This window comes from Mus caroli, chromosome 4, assembly GCF_900094665.2.
Source record: "Mus caroli chromosome 4, CAROLI_EIJ_v1.1, whole genome shotgun sequence".
NCBI classification, from domain to species: domain Eukaryota; kingdom Metazoa; phylum Chordata; class Mammalia; order Rodentia; family Muridae; genus Mus; species Mus caroli.
This window is the reverse complement of record NC_034573.1, coordinates 35,560,756-35,583,240: the sequence shown is the minus strand read 5'-3', so window position 1 is coordinate 35,583,240 and position 22,485 is coordinate 35,560,756. Positions and strand designations below refer to the sequence as shown.

The 22,485-nt window shown below is 45.0% G+C and overlaps 2 protein-coding genes across 2 annotated transcripts in view; one reads left to right on the top strand and one right to left on the bottom strand.

Moving 5' to 3' along the window:
• Nucleotides 1-16,247, bottom strand: Nudt2 (nudix hydrolase 2). The gene is made up of 3 exons (XM_021161107.2): nt 16,140-16,247; nt 3,296-3,429; nt 1-681 (listed from the first exon to the last, which is right to left on the bottom strand). The coding sequence occupies exons 2-3, from the start codon at nt 3,420-3,422 to the stop codon at nt 365-367; spliced, it is 444 nt and encodes a 147-aa protein (XP_021016766.1). The 5' UTR covers nt 3,423-3,429; nt 16,140-16,247; the 3' UTR covers nt 1-364.
• A 222-nt stretch (nt 16,248-16,469) lies between these two features.
• Nucleotides 16,470-22,485, top strand: part of Kif24 (kinesin family member 24) — a 71,485-nt gene continuing 65,469 nt past the window's right edge. The window contains exon 1 of the mRNA XM_021160365.2: nt 16,470-16,604. The gene's annotated coding sequence lies outside the window, so the exon portion shown is untranslated. The remainder of the gene's footprint in view (nt 16,605-22,485) is intronic.

Below are 22,485 nucleotides of genomic sequence, written 5' to 3'. Positions count from 1 at the left end.
TTGAAAGGGCATGTACGTTGCTTCCAGTTTATTTATAAATGACAAAAGACATACTTCGGGGCTGTCATTTAAAAAACCGTACCCCTCCTTTGCTTTTTAACTTAGCTAAAATTCTTGCTTTGAAAGTAATTATTTTAAAGTAAAATCCTTGCTTTACTTTTTAAAGTCACTATTTTCTATGCTAGGGATTGAATCCAGGGCTTCCTTGCTGTCACCTCAGAGTGCCGAGTTAATTTTAATTTCACTAACCTATCTGCTCTTGGTTGTTAACAAGCCATGACCTGTGCATCCTTCCCTGGATGGAAGGGTGGGTTCATCTTGAAAAACCCTTAAGGAGGCAATGGAAGCATTTGTTCTGGTCAGCTCAGGCCGGTGTGGAGCAGAGAAACTGGTGTCCTTCTTGGAGTGTTGCCTTCATCTCCTTGAACTGAGCCAACTGGCAGGCCTCCTCCAGCCCCAGCCAGCGGTAGGCTTGATGCTCCTGGGAGAGGCGGATCTCTACATTGTAGTCTTTCACTTCTGCCAGCCAGTAAATGACCGTTTTAGGCTTCTGCCTGGCCACATAATTGAGCTCCCTTCTGAACCCCTCAATGATGGTCAGTTGGCTTGCTTCTATGCCTGTTTCCTCCCGAGTCTCTCGCAGGGCTGTTTCTAAGTCATTCTCTCCTGGGTCCACATGGCCTGGTTAGAAGAAAATAAAGAAGAAATCTTCAATACTAACAGAAGCTGGAGTTTTCCAGGACAGATGATATAAAGATGGGGTCTTCAATGACTTTCCCCTGGAGATGGTTAATATCCTATCATGCCTAGGAGGAGCTACAAGGCAGACAGCGTTGGGTTCTCAAGGACTGAGAACTAAATCCCTTCCTCCTAATCTATCTTTGTGGAGTGAAACAAATGTGTCCAGAAGGTCAGATTTAGACGCTTCTTCCAGTTTTTGCTGTGCTAACGATGGGGCTGTGTGCTGGGGGCAAACGCTCTCCCGCTGAGCTACATCCTCATCCCAGGACACTTGCTGCCTTCAGGTGCTGAGATGGCTTTCCTTGGATCTGCTTTCCTAGTCTTTTAGCTTCCCCCCTCCATTTTTCACAGGGAATGCTTTTCCCTTGGAGATCTTAAGGTAATCTTTCCAAGGGGTGGGGGGAGTCTCTTGGCAGAGTGGGAGCTAGCTGAGAAACCCAGCGAGGGCTCAAGCCTCCACAGTTAGCAGGCACAGGCCCTGCACCACTGCACCAGCAGCTGTTTCCAAGTAGCCATCAAGGCCTTTCAAATTGTTTTCATCTTTCTAACTGAGCAAGGCCAGATTTCAGACTCACAGGGAAAGGCCTGATGGGAACTTAAGACTAAGGACAATCCAAGAGCCAGTTCTAAGAAAATTTGTTGGCAAGACCCAAATCCAAGCAGACAGCTGCCAAGAAACTGTTGCAGCAGAACTTGAAGCTCTGCAGACTGTAGTGGTCCCCAGCTTTACCCTTATGCCTTTCCCACAAATTCTTAGTGTCCCAGAAGGGCCCAGAAGCAACGAGAGGGTTCTAGTAACCTCTATCTACTCCTGGCTCTGGCAGGTTGTTGAGGGGGTCCTCCTGGTTCAGGAGCAGGAATGGCTAGCTGTTCCCTTCTTGGCCTGGAGGTGGAGCTAATACACTAGGTGGTCTACTTCCCAGGGGTCTACATAGCCCACCCTCCCAAATATCTATTCAGTTTGCTGCCTATGACTGCCAGCAGGAACTGATTAGGAGAGGTCCTCTGACATCTCCTCACGTGGTGTGACTCCGGTGGTCAGGAGATAAGTGTGAATATTCCTATTTACAGTATTTGGGACACCTCTCTTTTACCTTGTTCTTCCCTGTGCAGCTCAAATGTGTGAAAATTTCTTCTCTGGTTTCTTTTCTCCCAACCTCAGAGCTGGCTTTGCCTCCCCAGCTGTTTTTGTCTTAGCTGGGGCTGTTTACCCTGGGACCTCATCCCAGCAACTGCCAGAGCCAATCTGTTCTTGCTCACTGGGACCATCCCAATGGCCTCAATCAAGGGTGGCTTCATCACCCCACTCCACCCCTGTCTGAAGCAGAGTTGGATAAGGATAATTTTAATATAAGTATGAGATTTTTTTCTTCTTCTTTTGTTTGTTTGTTTTTGTTGTTGTTGTTTTAAGTTAGGGTTTCTCTGTATAGCCCTGGCTGTCCTGGTACTGGCTCTGAAGACCAAGCTGGCCTTGAACTCAAAGATGGATGAGCCTGCTTCTGCCTCCCAAGTGTTGTGACTAAAGGAATGTGTGGCTGCCACCACTGCCACTGCCACCACCACCTGGCAGCGTGAGGATTAACAGAACAAGAGCATTCAGAAAAAGTAAGACACACCCAGTGGCTTGGAAGTGGACTTTGGAAAAGACTTATGAAAACACATACTCAGTGGGTACAGGCTCCTCAAGGGATAGTCACTCAGGTCACTTCTGCCTATGTAGTCTGCCTTCTCTTTTAGGAAAGAAAGCTTCTGTACCCTTAAGACAGCATCCAAAATGCTGGTGGATGAAAACTAACCTGCTTACAAACATATCGTCGCCATGTCTAAGGCTCCAGGCCACTGGTCCTTACTGTTCTGCCTCCTGAAAATCTGACCAGCTCTGTCCTTGGTCCTAAGTGAGGCAGCCAGGGCAAAGGTGGCTGCTGAGTCTACAACCCCAAGGGCTCTATGATCTCTTGGGCTGAGAGGACCCTGTCACTGTCACTCTTCCATCCCTGCCAGAATATGCAGGTGACCTATGGGAGGCCCAGCTCCTCTGTGCTTCCGACACCTCCAGGAGCCATTCTCCCTGGACATGTGGTCCACGTAAGAAAACCCTAGAGAAGGGACAAAGCAGCAAAGGAGCGTGATCAAATGAAATCACTAAAAGGGGCAGGGGGAGAACTCGCGATTTTAAAGTCAACCTCTACTCTGACAGATGAAGCACTCAGCCCAGAAAGGTGGGCACACAGCCCAGTCATTACTCAACCTCAACATTCCCAATCCCCAGCCCAGTGGTTCTTCTCCTGTCGAGTCATTCATGGGCTAGAGCACAGGCGAGTGATATAAAACCACCAGATGCTATGTCTGCCCTGGGTCAGTTGCAGAGTCCTATTTCTAGCTCTGAGCTGGCCTGGAGGCCTTAAGAGAAAGGATTAAGTGCTCCTGCCTCTGCCACCTCCTCTTGCTGTACAGGCACTGAAAAACAAGCCTTGTAGGGGGCCTGGCAGGGTGGATTCCTGAGCCAAGCTTGGCATTTCCACCCCCCAAAAAACCCAACCATCTGTCCCCGCACCTTTGGGAGGAGTCCAGTGATGAATGCCGTCTGATGCCTGCAGCAGCAGAAATTCAATTGTACTGTTGTCCATCTTGGGAATAAGGTGTCTTCGGAAGATGATCAAGCCACATGCCCTCAGGGCCATGATCTATCTATGAAGTTAAAAAAAAGATGTGAGACACTAGGAAGTTATACACAACAGAAAAATTCACTCGTGGGGGGCCAGTAGCTGAAGAATAGCAAGGACAGGCTAATCATGATCTCACAACCCCCCAAAAGACATCACATCAAGGAATGGAAGTTAGTCATTGTCAGCTTGACACAAACTAGTCATCTTGAGAAGAGGATGCCTCAGTTAAGAAAACGCCAATGGTTTATGTGGGAAGGCCTGTAGCAGAATTTTTACTGTCCAATCACTTTAAATATTAATACAAGAAGAAGCCTGTGATTGGACAGGGAAAAGGGAGGCAGAGCAAAGAGTTTCAGAGACCAGGACAGAGGGAAGGACAGAGAGAAGAAAGGAAGATGGAAGGAGAGGAAGATGATCCAGATTCCACATGGTTTTAAATAGCCACAGGTAGATATGAATATCATAAGAATAGAATAATTGGGATAACTTGTCTAATCTAGGTGGGCAGCTTGTATCATTATCAACTGGCTCTGAAATTATTGTGTGAGCATCTTGTGAATTGAGAATTTATTGATATATAAATCTGACTGATTAATTATAAACGTCTAGAGTTTTGATTTACTGGGTTACTGGAATTTGGGACCACCAACCACAGGGGGTTTATGGCTGAGAAGGTACGTGTGGCACTGAGGCAGGTGAACTGGAAAAGGGAAGACTGCCGACTGTGGTGAGCTAGCTTTGTGAGACCGCTGGGCAGAGTAGCTGGGCATAGCTCAGGAACTTGACGCTCCTTTTAATATTTCCTGCAACAAAGGCCCAGCACAACACACTGGAGGTGGTGTCTTCCCTACAAAAGTAGAATTGGGTTGTATAAGAAGCAGGCTGACCATCCAGGGGTGGCAGTACATGCCTTTAATCCCAGCGGTCAGGAGGAGGAGGAGAGACATAAGCAGGTGGATTTCTCCGAGTTTGAGGTTTAGAGACAAATCTAAGACAGCCATGGCTACCCAGAGAAACCCTGTCTCCATAAACAAACACAAATAAAGCAGGCTGAGCAAGCCAGGAGGAGAAAGCCAGCAAGCAACATTCCTCTGTGGCCTCTGCTTTAGTTACTGCCTCCAGGTTTCTGCCTTGAGTTCCCTTCATGACGAAGCATGAGCTGAAATAAACTCTTTCATCCTCAAGTTGCTTTTGGCTATGGTGCTTTGTACGGTAACATAAATCTAACAGAGGGGAATCCAGGAATCAGGGACAAACCTTTGTGTGCAACTACAGGACCCTGGGAACCACCCTAGTCAAGAGGCCTCTACCCTAAGATCCCTATGAAACTCAGGGCTTGTGTATATTAGTTTTGAGACTATAAAGACTCAAAAACAAATTCACTGAAACAGAAAAGATGCTAGAAATCAGAGAATGCAATGAAAGTAGTATAATCAAACTCACAATCCCATTTCTCTCAGACTATATCCTGAGTCCTTAAAGCAGAGACTCTAAGGTGTTTTCTCATGACTCAGTGGGGTCACTTAGGTAGTCTGGTATACCAAGTCACTTTTGTTCATTTTCAGACTCATATCCATGTCTAGGAAGTCATATATGCATGCAGTCCAAATGAAAAGTAACAGAGGCAAATTATCACAAACATTCACAAGCATGAGTGTGAGCCTAGATCTGGGTTCAGCTCTGATGTTAATTGTAGAAGGAAACAGTTCTACTTGAAGCGGTAGCTAGAAGAACTACCAATAGTACAGAACAGAGTTTATTTGGGGTATGGGGTGGGAATTGAGAGGGTAGTAGAGGCAGAGAAAGGCAGAGAGAGAAGAGTAGAGGAGAAGAGGAGTAGAGGCCGGCCATGAGCACACGGAGAGAGGAGGGGGAGGGGAATGAGGAGAGAGGAGGGAAGAGACAGAGCAGAAACAAGAAGAGAAGAGTAAGAGGCCAAGTGACCAAGAGAGGAACAAGAGAGAGAGGAGGGGGCAAGCAGCCCCTTTTATAGTGGGTCAGGCCTACTTGGCTGTTGCCAGGTAACTGTGGGGAGAAGCATACCTGGCTATTGCCGGGTAAAATTTTCTTCTTTCTTTTTTCTCTTTATTTCTTGAGATGAGGGCAGTGTGTGTGTGTGTCTCATTAAAGTAGCCCTGGCTAGCCTCGAATTCACAGAGATCGACCTGCCTCTGTCTCCAGAGTTCTCAAAGTGTGTGCCTAACTGGTTTATTTCTATAGTGTGTTAGAACAGTGCCTGGCACAGATTAAAGCTCAGAAGATTTCTCTCTGTATGGAATAACATTTGGAAGAGGATGGCTAAAATGGCTCAAGGGGCAAAGTGCTTGTTCCAAAGCCTGACAACCCAAGTAAAGAATCAACAACAGAAAGGTTGCTTTCTGATGTCTAAACGTGTGCCATAGAACACCCACCCCATCCACATGCATGCACACATACATGTGAGACATTCACACACACACAGACACACACACACAGAGACACACAGACACAGAGACACACACACACACACACACAGACACACAGACACACACACACACACACACAGAGACACAGAGACACACAGACACACACACACAGACACACAGACAGACACACACACAGACACACACACACAGAGACACACAGACACAGACACACACACACAGAGACACAGAGACACACAGACACAGACACACACACACAGAGACACAGAGACACACAGACACAGACACACACACACAGACACACACACACAGACACACACACACACACACAGACACAGAGACACACACAGACACAAACACAGACAGACACACAGACACACACACAGACACACACACAGACACACAGACAGACACACACACAGAGACAGACAGACAGACACACACACGGTATAGGTCACAAAAGAAAAACATGTGATAGCCCAAGATCTGACCTCCTTTGAGGGATTATAGCAGGCTTACTGAAAGAAGGGACCTTGGAACAGAGAAAAGGGTGAAAAGGTTAACTCCACAGAGGAAAAGAGAATGTGGCCCAGGTGGAGGTTAACATCTGGGTAAAGGTCCTAAAGTGGGACCACAGAAGAGAAATAAGCCACCTCTATATGCTATGTTCCCTTGTTGGTGTTTAATCAAGATGGGCCGCCAAACACGATGGCATGCACCTGTTATCCCAGTGCTAGGGAGGCTGAAGCAGGAGGATCACTGCAAATTTGAGGCCTGCCTGGGCTACAGAGCAAAACCTTGTCTCACACAAAAGAATAAACCAACAAAAAGAGGCACTTTGAGCTGTCAAAGGCATAGAAGTCAGGCCCCAAACACCTCTTCCAGAGTAATTCTCAGGAAGGCTATCAAATGCTATTTTAGGGAACAGCAGCTTCTCAGGGGTAAACCAACACCTTCCCCACCGCACCCCACCCCATCCCACCCCACCCCTCCACACCCCACCCCTCCACACCCCACCCCTCCACACCCCACCCCTCCACACCCCACCCCTCTTGCTTCTCCTTTGGTTTTAGTTTTTTTGTTTTTTGTTTTTGTGGGTTTTTTTTTTTTTTTTTGGTGGCTGGGATTAAAATGAAGGCCTCATGCATATTAGACAAGTGTTTTATCACCACGTTACAAACTTAGACACTCAAATAATTCTAAACTGGTGGGTAGGACAGCCCTAAGGACTAGAAATGAACTCTGTTTTAAGAAACACACTGTGGAGCTGGGCGTGGTGGCACACGCCTTTAATTCCAGCACTCGGAAGGCAGAGGCAGGCAGATTTCTGAGTTCGAGGCCAGCCTGGTCTAAAGAGTGAGTTCTAGGACAGCCGAGGCTTTACAGAGAAACCCTGTCTTGAAAAACCAAAAAAAAAAAAAAAAAAAACCCAAAAAAACAAACCCCACACTGTGTATGCGGGTATTTTAGTACACAACTTTCATCTCTGCACTCTGGAGCTCTGTGAGTTTGAGGCCAGCTTGGTATACACAGTGAATTCTAGGCCAGCCAGGAGACACTGCACCAAGCATGGTGATTCATATCTATAATCTCAGTACCTGAGAGGTGAGGGCCAGAGCACAAGGCCAAGGTCATCCAGGGCTGTATAGCTTGGGCTAATTGATGCCATTAAAAAAAGATGCACACAAGAGATACTCACAAAAACCTTGTAATATCAAAGAGACAGCCAGAGGGATGGACAGGTGGCTCAGCAGGTAAGAGGACATACTGCTCTTTCAGAGAACCCAAGTTTGTTCCCACATCAACACTGGACAGTTCACAAGCACCAGTAAAGCCACATTTTCAGGCAAATTCGTTGCCTCAGGACTCTGTGGGCACTGCACTTACACATACACACTGAAAATAATAAAAAACAAATCTATTTTTTTTTGGAGAGAGGGTCTCTATATGTGTACTTTTTTCAACCAGAAAAAAAAAATCCATTGATGTGGCAATGGTTAATTACATTTCAGTACATACGTCTATCTCTGTGGCGCATGCGCACACACACACACACACACACACATCATTAAAAATGGTGTAGAACCAAATGTTCTGGCTGTAAGAAAATATTTTTGGATATATTAATTGAGGAAAGAATGGTACAGAATATGTATAATGAGATCTTTTTTGAGTTAAAAAATTCCTATGTAAAGTAGTAGTGTGTAGGCTTTCCAAAACACCGTGTTCTATGTTCCTGACTCCTTACTAATGCTGAGAACATTCTCCATTCTGAAAGCACCTTGTCACTGCATAACTACTCAACAAGGATTTAAAATTCATATAGAAACAGGTAATTGGTCCTATGTCCTTCCTTCAAGGATGAGTAAAAAGTAATAGATGAGAGCTGGGGAGATTGCTGAGGGGTAAGAGCACTGGCTCTTCTTCCAAAGGACCTGGGCTCAATTCCCAGCACAGACATGGCAGCTCACAACTGACTGTAACTCCAGTTCCGGGGGTTATACCCTCCTCATATCAATGCACATAAAACTAAATAAATTATTTTAAAAAAAAAAAAGAAAGTACCTTCCTAAGTCGGGCGTAGTGGCGAAGGCCTTTAATCCCAGCACTCGGGAGGCAGAGGCAGGTGGATTTTGAGTTCGAGGCCAGCCTGGTCTACAGAGTGAGTTCTAGGACAGCCAGGGCTACACAGAGAAACCCTGTCTCAGGAAAAAAAAAAAAAGAAAGAAAGAAAGTACTTTCCTCTTGCCCCTTAAAGAGCCCCATATAGTGAATGTTGAAGCACAAGGTAAACTTAGAAGTCTAAGTCTAGAGAGGCTATTGCCCTTCCTAAGACAGGAAGCACCAGTATACTTCTCCTCACGACTACCACCACAAATAGAGCATGAGAAAAGAAAGATGTTTTCACGAAGGACAAGAAGATGGGCCTCGGGTGGCCATGTAAACCCCCAGAAGAGAGGACAGGCTAGTCTTTTCCTTTGAAGAGGAAAGGGAAGACAAGCTCAGTCTAGTAGACAAGGTACATTCTAGCAGTGTGTAAGGAGGCCACAGTGAAGACAGCGGGCCTCCAACTGTCAGAACAGGTGAGACCAGACGCTCACTCTGCGTATGCTGGACTCACGGAGAACGCAATGCTTCCAGAAAGGGAGGACTCCCCAGTGCCCTTTCAATTGCGTGGCTTAAAAAAGCTGTGAACTGGAAGCCTATCCCAAACGTCATACAAACAACCCTTCCCACTTATCCCTGTAAAAATGACTGTTTACCTACAGTTATCGTTGCGGGTATAGGTACAACATGGCACATGTGTGGAGTTCTCTCCCATTTCTGTATATTCAGTGACTGACTGCATTGTCAAACTTATACAAGTACTTTACCTACTAAGCCATGTTTCTGACTCCTAACCTTAATTGTTGAAGTAGCTCAGGCATCAGCTTTTCTATGGTGTCGTCTAGCTGGTAATAACTCCATAAATCTCTACTTTAAGACGCGATCAGAGACATCTAGTAAGGGTTCACTAGGAGGAATTATAAGGAATGTATGTGTGCTGCTGGGAATCTGTGCGTGCTAGGCAAGTACCCTAACCACTAGGCAACACTCCTAGACCTTGGCTTTTCCTGACAGGATATTAATACACAGATCATGCTTAGTCTTAAGCTCATTATGTAGTTCAAGCTAGCCTTAATTTTGAGATCGTCCTACCTCAGCACACACTATGTCCAGCTCAGGATTATATTTTGTGTATTTTGGGAACAAGTCAGTCACCTCCGCATATGCTGTTGGGCCTAAAGACTAATAACATTAGCAGTCCGGGGGCGGGATTGGATGTGAGACAGAAAAGAGAAGGACAAAACTAAAAGAGCAAATTGAGATCTGTGAGGATGACTGGAACTCACAATGACAAACTAGAACCCTAGACTTCCTCCTTTCAGAGCTTCTAGGCTTGGTGACACAGGTGACCAGCACGTAAAACCAGAGCCCTCTACAGATGAAGGTCATCTAACCTAGGATGCAAAAGGGCTGAAGGGGAGGATCTCAAATGCGCTGAGATTTCTGCAGGCCTGGATGATGCTGTCCTTTATCAGCAAGGTGAGCCAACGGACTGCTATTAAAGTATATGTACTGTAACCATGCCAGCTCTGTGCTTCACAACATGCTGGGGCTGTTGAGCTGGCTCTGTAGTTTCAAGAACACTTGCTCTTGGAAAGGACCCAGGTTTGATTCCCAACATCCACGTGGAGGCTCCCCACTTCTTTGGGCACTAGGTATGCATGTGGTACACAGACATATGTGTTGGCAAAACACTCAAACACAGAAAATAATAAAATATTTAAAGGGGGAATTCTGGGAAATGTAGTTTCAGTTTAATTAAAGTGACCCAGCACAAAGCCACGTTAGGTGTGCATCCCTTGTGAGGGAGGAGTCTCTGTTGGTACCTCTGGCAGGAAAGAAGCAGACCCAGAGTCTGTCTCCTTGGAACCCAGCTCAGCAGCTCTTAACAGATGTTCATTGACTCAACAGAACTCTTTCCCCACCTCCCACTCAAACAAATGTTTAAGTATGTTCTGGGGCCCTGGGAAACAGCCCAGTGTTTTCTTGAAGAGTGCCATTTGCATAAAAGTCAATGGAGCTATTGTTGGTTCTCTGTTTTTTTGGAGAAGAGGGAGCTGAAACTATCCAGGGGCTTGAAAGTATTCAGCTCTCATACATTCTCCAAGTGGATTGAAACCTCAGGGGGTTAAAGAACACAGCATCCAATATGCAAATATGCCTGCAGCCAGGATTGCGGAGGTGAGAACTCCAGGCTGACAGCAGGCAATTCACACTTCAGAAAAGTGGCAGAGTGCCTGAGGTGGTTAGAAAAAAACCTGAACCAAAAAACCCTCAATGTCATCAGAAGGTTCCAGAAGCTAAGGGAAAATGCTCTTGGCTTTCTTCACAGACAGACTTTCCTCACAGCCTAGGAGATTCAGGACCAACATTGGGGGCCGGGCAGAGGGTGGGGGAAGAATTCGCAGATAAATGATATGCTGCCATAGTTTACCGTATTCAACAAGAATGCTGCACAAACGGTTCCCTCCCCCAGGCTCCCAGAAACATATTTTTATTTGCTTGCTTATTTATATTTGTGGGGTTAGACTGGACTCAAACTTCACACATCTGAGGTGCACACTCTCCAACTGAGCTGTTCCTTCAGCCTTTACATAACAGATCCCTTAAATCCTCCTCACGCTTCTGATGGTCGGAATCCTCTTCAAGCCACCATGCTGTCAAGTACTAATACTGTGCCACCTATACTGTGCAAAGTTTCTGACAGCTAAGGTTTCTAATGTAATAGGAACCCTTTGAGGCTAGGCATGGTAGCATATGCCTATAATCCTGGCCCTCAGGATACTGACGCAGGAGAATCAGAGCTTGTCTCAAACAAACAAACAAACAAACAAGCTCGAAGGATGACCCTTTAAGATGTGTGTTAGTTTATGAGGAAACTGGGATTTTAAGACAGAGTCTTACGATATGTAGAACAGGCTGGTCTTGAACTCAGAGACCTACCTCCCTCTGCCTTCCAAATGAACACAAAAGCACATACTATGTCTTTCTCAAAGCTGAAATCTTAAGAATCGTTAAACCAGGCTCAGTGACATGCATCTTGCACCTGTAATCCCAGTCCTTGGAAGGCAGAGAGGCTAGACTTCACTACACATAGATCTGAGGTCTTTTGGAGCCACATGAGTCCATGAGTCCTGTCTCAAAAAAAAAAAAAAAAGGTTCCAATACTTGCCCAGTGGCATAATGGCTGATAATGTGAATTTGAATCCAAAGAAATCTAACTCCAAAGATTCCAAATTTTTTTTCACCTTCAACAGCTCTGCTTATCATGAAATAGGGTTAAGGTTACACATGGCTCTGAGAGCATGCACAAACGCTTAATAAAATCACCACCAGTTTTAATGCGCCTTAGTCTTTAATCTGTACTCATCTGGAGTCTGTTTAGGGTGTCTGGGTAAAAGCTTTTCCACTGAACAGGTCTTGGGCGGCTGTCTCGTAACCAGAGCCAGCTCAGGTGGGGAAAGTTTAGCCTGAGGCTCCTAAAAGTGCCTGTTTGACACGGGTGTCCGCGACCCCACTGCTGTTTCCTGACAAACAGGAACTGAAACCACATGTTTCTCCTAAACCCGGTGTCTAGAAATTTTGCACAGGCCAAAGCAGAGGAAGAGCGACTCTGCTCGCTCATAAGCAGGCTCCATGTGCCTACTGCTTCCTCAGCCCACTCCACCGTGGCCTTCTCTGCAACTCACTAGCTTCCTTGTTTTTGGAGGAACAATGAAGGATCCGTCCATGATAATGTTTTCTTGTAACAATACTAAAAGGAAGAAAAGAAGAAAGAAAGAAAGAAAGAAAACCTAAGCATATGAAAAAACTAGAATCCCCTTTCTCTGGGCATCTGCCCTCCGTCCCCTTCCCTGGGAGATCAAGCTACACAATCATTCTGCGGCTTTGCTATTCGGCAGAGGGAGAAGTCAGATTTTCTTTTACCTTTAATGACACAGTGGTTTCTAGGATCAGACCAAAGTCAGTCAAGGTTGGGACAAAAATACTGCTCAGGGAAAATTTGTTCTGTGGCCTTTTAGTGCCACCTGCTGTTCAGCTATGGAAAGCGAGCTTTAATACTGGAGTCCGCCGGTTTTCCTTCAGTAGTCCGCTGAGTACATCCTGTATGGCAGGACTGAAGGGTAAATGTGAAACTGAAGACTAAAAGCATCTCCCTTCCTAGAGGTTCACAGCCCAGTGAAAGCAAAAGGCAGCCAGGCAGACGTTACAAAGTGTTTCGCTCATCTTAAGGGGTACATGAGACAGGCAGTAAAGGAGGCTCTTTAGGGTAAGGGCACCCCATAAGAATGTGTGCGCCCACGTGCATGCACGTGTGTGGTCTTCACCTGAGTGCCAGGCTCACTGGGATCCTCATACTTGCTCAGCATATACGTTATGTCTAGACTGAGCCAAGTCTGGAGCTCCACTATAAAGATTCTGAAGGATAGCTGAATTCATATGAAGGTGAGGCAAGGAGGCCTTTCTAGACCAAGGGAGGAATGTGCAAAGTGCTCACACAAAACAGCATTCCATTGGTAAGCAGCTTACTTTATATTGCTTTTTATTTTAGACAGGGTCTCACTATGTAGCCCTTGCTGACCCAGAACTCTGTGCAAATCAGGCTGGCTTCAAACCCAGTGATTTATCTGCCTCTGGTGTGCTGGGATTAAAGGCATGCCACCATGCCTGGTTTAATTCCTACTCCGTAGACAATAAGGACTACTGGTTTTAGGTGGAGTGTATTTTGGTCAGACTGACATTTTACAAACTCATTTTTGGCAGTAAGTAAATTGGAGAACAAATTGGAAGAAAAGACTGCAGGCAAAAAGACATGTTACAAGCTTATTTCCATCTTTTTAAAAAACATGCATTGGTATGAGGAGTTGGGTTTCCTGGAACTGGAGTTACAGACAGTTGTGAGCTGCTGAAGAGGGGTCTGGTTTGGGTAACTTGGTGGAAGAGGAAGAAGTTACCTATTTCTTTTTGAACTGAGTTGAATTTGAAGTGCTATAGACTACCCACAAGGCAAATAAAAACTGGGTCTAAAGTTTAGTGATATCGCATTCTTCGTTTCCTAAATCCAACATTTTCTATTAGAGAAAGAGTTGCTTTGATCATAGATATTCCAACAACCCATGTGTTAAGTAGTTTTATGTCAACTTGACACAAGCTAGGCTCACTGGAGAGGAGGGGTGTCCTGACCAGCAGGACCTAGTTATTCGTGGGTACGAGGGGAACCACAAACCTGCAAGAGAAATGGGCAGGAAAAAGGAGAGAGACCAAGGAGGGTTCCTGTCAAGGTCTGTTTAATGAAGGCTAGGAGCCTGATTATAAAAACACAGTGAGAGAAAATAGGGAGGGGTCGAGGAGGAATTAACAAAGAACAAAGAAGTAGACATCTGGGGACATGAAGACTGAATTCTGACTGCAGGTGAGAGGCACCCTGAGTCTTATTTCAGGAATGTAGATTCCTCCTTAACAGCCCAGGGTGTCAAGCTGGGCTCAGCACATAACTCAGGTCCTTAGAAGTCTTGGGAGTCAGGAAGAGATAAGAAGAGGGGACTATAATTCAAACTTTTAGGGTCTTAGGTGCCAGGAAGGGATAGGGAGGAAGAGGTGACCGGCTCCTAACACAAGGCCGTTTGGCTTATTAGGGTGGGAAACTGCGAAAGGCTTACTTTCTCAGGGTAAGGTCTCCAACAGAGGGGGTCTCAAGTTTAGAAAATGCTTCTATGAGACTGGGCTGTAGGCAAACCTATAGGGCATTTTCTTAATTAGTGATTGATGTGGGTGGCCCACTGTAGGTGGAGCCATCCCTGCACTCAGGGTCCTGGGCTCTATAGGAAAGCAGGCAGAGCAGGCCACAAGGAGCAAGCCAGTAAGCAGCACTCCTTCACAGTCCCTGCATCAGCTCCTGTCTCCAGATTCCTTCTGACAATGAACAGTGATGAGGATGAGTAAGCCAAACAAACCCTTTCTTCCTCAAGTTGCTCTGGGTCAGTTTCCTCACAGATGTAAGGAATGTATGTGACTAAAACGAGCCACTTTCCCTGAATTTGGGTGCATTTACCTGTCTAATCACCCCCTTTCCAATCTGGTATTCCAAATTATTTTCACCCTCTTTCAGTTCAAAACAGTACAAGATAGGAAAGCATAGCTGACACTGCTGCGAAAGAAACAGCCACTCAGGTCAGGTTGTTACCTGAAAGACACGTCCTCATTTGTAAAGTGACTCTAACATGTATTTCTCATTGTTGAGAGTTTAAAGTATGAGTAGACAGACATATGAATACATGCCAGTCACTCTTATCTTGTAGTATAATAGGCCACCTGAATGCTTCTCTGTATTATACTGGCAGTCAACTCTTTCTAATAGTTGAATCAAGAATTTCCCCACCTCTGTGTCATAGCCCTGTCTCTCCTGGAACTCAGAGATCCTCCACCAGCCTCTGTTAGGAATAAAGACATGCACTATCATTTTTATATTTTTCAGGAAACAGCTGATAAACAGTGTTCACACTAAGTATTAGTAATTTTTAAAGATCAACAAGATTAATTCCTTTTAATATAGATATTGTCAATTTTCTCCTCTTTTGAATACTGTATTTCCTTATTAGTAAGAATTACATTAATTCTTTAACTGATTAGTGATTTACTTTTGTTTATGTCTTGTGTGTCTGCCAGTTGTGTGTGGTATGTGGGTTCCTGAAAGGTCCAGAAGAGGGTCATGGATGCCCTGGAGCAGGAGTTGGGAGGCAACTGTGAGCCACTTGACATGGATGCTGGGAAATGAACTCAAATTTCTCTGGAAGAGAGGTAAGGGCTCTTAACCACTGAACCATCTCTCCAGGCCCCAGAATAGCTCATTTTTGAGCAAAAAACAAGCACTCCATTAAAGTACATATGGAGCTGCACACATGCTGGCTACTGGATTTGTTCCTACTATGCTGGTTCCTTTTTGACCTGAGAAGCTAGGACTGGCCAAGCATTTTTTTCCCACTAGTCTTTGCAACCCGTTGAAGCTTTACTATTATTTTTTCACAAAAGGAAAAAAAAATAAAAACTAAGGTTCAGAAATATTTTTGGGTAGTTAATCAAATGCAGACATGTCCAATTTCTAACATCATTAAGCTTAATTGCCACTGGACATTAGAACATTTCTGAGTTGGCAACTTGACTCTTCTCGATTTAAGCTGTTTCGCCTTTTTTTCCCTTAAGATGGGAATCTTGTGACTCTATCTCTGGGGGCTGAAGAGCACCTGTCACTCTTCCAAAAGATTGGGGTTCGGTTCCCCGGAACCTATACCAGGTGGCCCACACAACGTTTAACTCCAGCTCCTGGGATCCGACGCCTTCTGGATTCTGAGAGCATCTGCTCGCACGTGGCGCGCATAGACATACATACAGACAGACAGACACACACAAGTAATAATTTTTACCAAACGTAAGATCTTTTGGAATGCAGGCAGGGTTTAATCAATAACTACAAAGCAAGCCTAGGGAGAAGATATGATTGGCCCGCTAAGTCCCAAAGGTGAATCTCTCTGCCTCTGGGATTCTTCCGACCCACGCCCTCACCACTGAACCTTGTCCTCTCTGGTGCACAGAGATAAACCGAGGTCCCGCGAGTGGATGAGGCCTGGCCTACACGCGCCTCAATGCCAGCAACGGGTCAGGAGCCCGCGACACTCCCCACGCCCCCCAGCCCCCCAGCACTCACCCGAAGCCCAGAGGCAGAAGGCGGTCCTCGAACGGAGACGTAGCGCGCCAGCCAATCAGAAGAGCCCGGCTGCACTTCAGGCGCGCCACCGAATTGGGCATCAGGCGCTTCCACCCGCCCCTGAGGCGTGGTTTTCTGGCTGGGAACGTCGCGAGATCTGCCTCAAGCGGAACCATTGGTGGAGAATGAACCGCCCCCTTCCCCTTCTGATTTCTGATTGGTCTTTTAGAGGCGAGGCGACAGGCTCTGTGAATGACCATTGGTCGGTGCTGCGGGACCGCGGGCGGGCGGGCGTCGGCGCGCGCGTTCGAACTGGCGCTTGTGGCGTTGCCATGGGGATGTGGCCTGGCGGACACCTAAGGCGGGTTGACCGGACGCTCTGCTAACCCGGCCTTAGGGCTTTCTCCTCACAGCACTATTTCTTCGGTCCTCCGAGAAAACTGACTGAGCCCGGATTGCCCTGAGGTGAGAAACGGTGGCTTTAGCTTGAGCCCAGGCTCTGCGCCTGCGCGGGAGCGGGTGCTCCTGTCTGCGAGCGGCGCGAGCCGAGACCCGTATTTGCTGGGTAACTAGAACTTGGCTTCTCGGGTTCTCGCGCTCTCTCCCGTTTCATCTCCCTGTCTACGGCCTCTTCAGCAATTACCTCGACCACCACCAGCTTTGAGGCCTTTCTGCGTCCCCAAAGGCCTCTTGCCTTTGCGACACGCTCTTCAGAGCGCTTCGATTGGACTTTCGGTTGTTTTGTGAACTTCCGCAAACCCCATTCTCCTTTTTTCTCATATAATTTTGACCTCTGAGATAAGACAAGCCTTTCCACAGCGTCTTACGCATAGTAGGTTTTTTTTGTTTTGTTTTATTTTTTGTTTTTTTTTAAGGAAATATTTGTTCAGTTGGCTTTAACTCACTACAAATAGATTCAATTATCTTTTGTGCCTTGCCCCATTCAAAGTCGATTTGGGGGCAGGTGGAAGAGAGAGGACACCCTAATCTCATATACAAAAGAGACAGAAAATTCAGCGTTGGCGTTCCCACGTTGGGGGCAGGATGACCTGCTCAGTGTGGGTGGCAAGATTCCCAAGGCAGGGAATTCTGGGCAGTTAATAGAGTGGAGGAAGCAAGCTGACCGCTAGCGTACATACATTACTTCATTATTTACTGCTTTTCTTTTTTTAAGTTTTTGTTTGTGTGGTTTTTGTTTGTGGGTTGGTTTTGAGACAAAGTTACATGTGACTATCCTGGAACTATATGTTTAGAGAGGTAAAACTGTGACTTGGTTGCTCCAACTCTCTCCACATTGTAGTCTGGCCTACAAGTACCTCTTCTCAAACCCCTAAATGTATTTGCTTATACCAGGCCATTCTGTCCTTATATGCCCGAGGATTTCCTCTTGTTGTTTAGTGACCACCAACTATCGTAACATTTTTATCTGTGCTTTGGAAATTGAAATCAATTATTTGACTTTGAGTTTTTTTCACTTAACAGTGTGTGTGTGTGTGTGTGTGTGTGTGTGTGTGTGTGTGAGCACTCAAGTGAAGATCAGAGGACAACTTTGAGGAACTGGTTCTCATTTTTCATGTTTTTAAGCAGCTTGTTTTTGCTGCTGCAGTGCATACTCCAGGATATTTCTGTCTTACACACACACACACACACACTTCTCCCTAGGAGTGCTAGGGTTACACATGTGCAGTTCCACATGTGACCTTTTATGTGGGTTCTAGGCATTGAACTTGAACCATTAGGCTTATTATAGGTTATGTGCATTTACCTACCAAGCCACTTCCTTGGCCTTTATTTCAGGTGGTTTGGTGGTTTGTTTGTTTAATTTTATGTGTGTACAGGCTGGTTTTGTGTGTCAACTTGACACAGGCAGGAGTTATCACAGAGAAAGGAGCTTCAGTTGAGGAAATGCCTCCATGAGATCCAGCTGTATTTCCTGAATACAGTTGTATTTCCGGCATTTCCTGAGTTAGTTATCAAGAGGGGAGGGCCCCTTGTGGGTGGGACCATCTCTCGGCTGGCAGTCTTGGTTCTATAAGAGAGCAAGCTGAGCAAGCCAGGGGAAGCAAGCCAGTAAAAAACATCCCTCCATGGCTCTGCATCAGCTCCTGCTTCCTGACCTGCTTGAGTTCTGGTCCTGACTTCCCTTGGTGATGAACAGCAGTGTGGAAAGTGTAAACTGAATAAACCCTTTCCTCCCCAACTTGCTTCTTGGTCATGATGTTTGTGCAGGAATAGAAACCCTGACTAAGACAGTGTGTATGAGTGTTTTGCCTGTATGTTTGTGTACCTTGTGTGTGTGCAGTATGAAGGAAACCAAAAGAGGGTGTTAGATTCTCTACAGCTGTAGTTATAGACAGTTGTGAGACTCCATGTGGGTGCTGGGAGTAGAACCCTGGTCCTTTGAAAGAACAGCTAGTGCTCTTAAGTGTTAAGCCATCTCTCCAGCTCCATTTTTTTTTAACTTTCTGGGGGCTAGCATTTTACACTGTAGTCCAGACTCTACTGGAACATGCAATAATCTTCCTGTTTCAGCTTTTTTTTTTTTTTTTTAAAGATTTATTTATTGATTATAAGCTGTCTTCAGACACTCCAGAAGAGGGCGCCAGATCTCGTTACAGATGGTTGTGAGCCACCATGTGGTTGCTGGGATTTGAACTCTGGACCTTCGGAAGAGCAGTCGGGTGCTCTTACCCACTGAGCCATCTCTCCAGCCCCCTGTTTCAGCTGGAATTATAAATATAAGCCAACACACTCACTTTGAGAAAATTTCTAAACCTTTTATTACTTGTTTTATTTGTTGTGTGTCTTTATGAACAGAGGATGGCTTCTGGGGCGTAGGGTCTTTTCTCCAGATTTACTCATGCCATCAGGCTTGGCAGAAAGTGCCTTTATGGGTCAAGCCCTCTTGCTTGCTTTTAAAACATTTTTTTTCCTTGCATTTATATTCTACCGAGAGAATTTTGTGATCACTCTCTTCAGAAAGTATTAACAATGCAGCCTCTGTCCATTCATCAGGTTTCCAGAATCCTGTTGCATTTCCAAGACTATTTCATTATTGACTAATGGCCTATGTAGTCACAGTGTTATTGCTGATTATTCTTTCTTATATGAAATTCATAGTTCAGAGTTAACTTTAGTGAAAAGATTCAAAACGGTGCCAGGCAGTGGTGGCTCATGCCTTTAATCCCAATGCTTGAGAGGCAGAATCAGGCAGATCTTGGAGATCAAGGCCAGCCTGGTCTACAGAGTGAGTTCTAGAACAGCCAGGGATACACAGAGAAACTTTGCCTCAAACAACAACAATAAAAATGACAAGTCTAGCAGCTGTTGTGGTTTGGATATTGTAATATTTAATGCTAATTGTCAACTTGACAAGACACAGAATCACCTGGGAGAAAGCGATGTCTATGGAAGATTGACTTGCATTAATTGAGGTGTGAAGACCTGCTCACTGTGGATGACATCATTTCCTAGACAGGGAATTCTGGACAGTATAAGAGTGGAGAAAGCAAGCTGACCACTAGTGTCTTAGTTAGGGTGTCATTGCTGTGAGCAGATACCATGACCAAGGCCACTCTTAAAAGCAAAACTCTTAATTGGGGCTGGCTTACAGGTTCAGAGATTCAGTCCAGCATCATCAAGGCAGGAGGAGCATTGCAGCATCCAGGCAGGCATGGTGCAACAAGAGCTGATAGGTTGCTGTTTTGTTATTTGTGTAATGAAGGGTTGAACTTTTCTCATATCTCGACCTCATCTAGTGTCTATGATCTGTTAACCTAGTCTCTCCATGTAGGCTTAGCAAATTTGTTCAAACTTTGTGTACTGTAGGTCCTTAACAAGTTTTGTTAAACGAGGCTAGGAATGTGGTAGTGTATACCTTTAATCCCAGCACTCCAGAGACAGAGGCAGATGGATCTCTGTGTGTTCAAAGCCAATTTGGTCTATATAGTGAGTTCCAGGCTATCAGGGCTACATAAGACCCTGTCTTAAAACTAACTCTGTCTCTCCCCCCTCTCCTGCACAATGTAGACTGGCCTTGACAGAGATCGGCCCACCTGTACCTCCTCCGCTGGGACTAAAGGTGTGCACTACCATTCCTGACTGAGGTTATTTTTAAGTCATTGCTTTCTCAACATCATTCCTTTGTGGGTAATGCCTGATTCCATAGAGACAACTGTTTCCAAAGTGGTATGACCCTGACTGAAATCATATGAGCTTGGAGATTTATTTGTTTGTTTATTTTTGACTTTTCAAGACAGGTTTTCTTTGTGTATCCCTGGCTGTCCTAGAACTCAAGTTGTAGACCAGGCTTGCCTCAAACTCAGAGATCCATTTGCCTCTGCCTCTTGAGTGCATGTGCCATCACTGCCCGGCCAGTTTGGAAATCTATAAAGACTGATCATAGCCATTATTGTCTAGGTAAACACATGAGAGATGGTTTGTTGGCATGGTTTTATGGCTGCAAACTGACAAAAAAATCTTTAACAACTTCCTGAGATTTAACTAGACTAAAATTTAAAAAATAAGCTACTGTATTTAAACCCAACATTGGTTATTACCTGTCCCAATACTAACCCTATTTAGAGAATAGTAGACCTGTGTTGACTTGAGATGACTGGGTTCAACAATTTTGTTACATCTGTTTTTAGGTGATTAAAGTGAATTAATTTATTTTTCAATTGCAAACAGAAATAACCTCAAAGGTTTTGTTTGTTTTTTGTTTTTTGTTTTTAAGTAATATGGCAGTAATAGTGTCCAGAATCCACCCCTGACTGCAGGCATTCCATTGAGTACCATCTGTTTTAGTTCTTGTGCAGCTGTTGTTTCAAGCAGTTGTCTCTTGTCCTTTGTCTTTTGTAAAGCTCAGTTACTATAGATAGGATAATCCCCGGGGTGTGAAATAACTGGATCTCTTGCAGAGAGAAGCATATACTGTATTATTCCCCTTTTATTTTGTTCCTTGGGATTTGGACATTCTTGTGTGCTCTTAAGGATCTAGTATCTAACCTGAGGTACAGAAACACTTTTATAAAAAGTGATTGAGAATGTTGGGGCTTGTATTGTATCTGTTTTTTTTTTTTTTTTTTTTTAANATTTNTTTNTTTNTTNTATNTAAGNACACTGTAGCTGTCTTCAGACACTCCAGAAGAGGGCGCCAGATCTCGTTACAGATGGTTGTGAGCCACCATGTGGTTGCTGGGATTTGAACTCTGGACCTTCAGAAGAGCAGTCGGGTGCTCTTACCCACTGAGCCATCTCACCAGCCCTGTATCTGTTTTTTATTTGTTTGTTTCTTTCTTTTTTGTTGTTGGGTTGTTTGTTTGTTTTTTTTTTTCCGAGACAGGGTTTCTCTTTATAGCCCTGGCTGTCCTGGAACTCACTTTGTAGACCAGGCTGGCCTCGAACTCAGAAATCCGCCTGCCTCTACCTCCCGAGTGCTGGGATCAAAGGTGTGCACCACCACGCCTTGTTTGTCTGTTTCTTAACTTGTCTCTGTATATTTGTGTGTGTGAGATGCATCTGAGTAGAGAGACCCATTCACATATGTGGAGGTCAGGGGACAATTTGAGGGAGTTGTTCTAGGGAGGGGCAGTTTTGGGAAATCAAACTCTGGTTGTCTCCTATGTATTTTTGACTATTCTAACCACAGCTCAGATTTCTATAAAAAATGTTAGTTATCTCAAATTTTCTCCCCATGGTTAATTTTTATTCTAATACTTATGGAGTTCAGTGTTTTAGTAGAGCTCTTCCCTTTTAGATGCATTTAAAATTTAATGGTAGGTGTGAGTGTGTGTGTGTGTGTGTGTGTGTGTGTGTGTGCTAAAAATGTTCTAAAATTGAATTGTGGTGATTGATGGTTGTATACCTCTTAATATAGTAAGAATTATTAAATTATATATTCTAAATGGGTGTTTTATAGTACGAGAATTCCATGTCAATAAAGTTGTTAAGATTTTTTGTTCGTTTGTTTGTTTGTTTGTTTGTTTTTTGAGACAGGGTTTCTCTGTGTAGCCCTGGCTGTCCTGGAATCCACTCTATAGACCAGACTGGTCTTGAACTCAGAAATCTGCCTGCCTCTTCTTCCCAAGTGCTGGGATCAAAGGCGCGTGGCACCACTGCCGGGCAAGTTGTTAAGATTTAATGCTGTCCTGGGCAGTGGTGGTGCACACCTTTAATCCCAGCACTTGGGAGGCAGGGACAGGCAGATTTCTGAGTTCAAGGCCAGCCTGGTCTACAGAGTGAGTTCCAGGACAGCCAGGGCTATACAGAGAAACCCTGTCTTGAAAAGCCAAAAAACAGGGGAATGCCAGGGCCAAAAGAATGGGAATGGGTGGGTAGGGAAGTG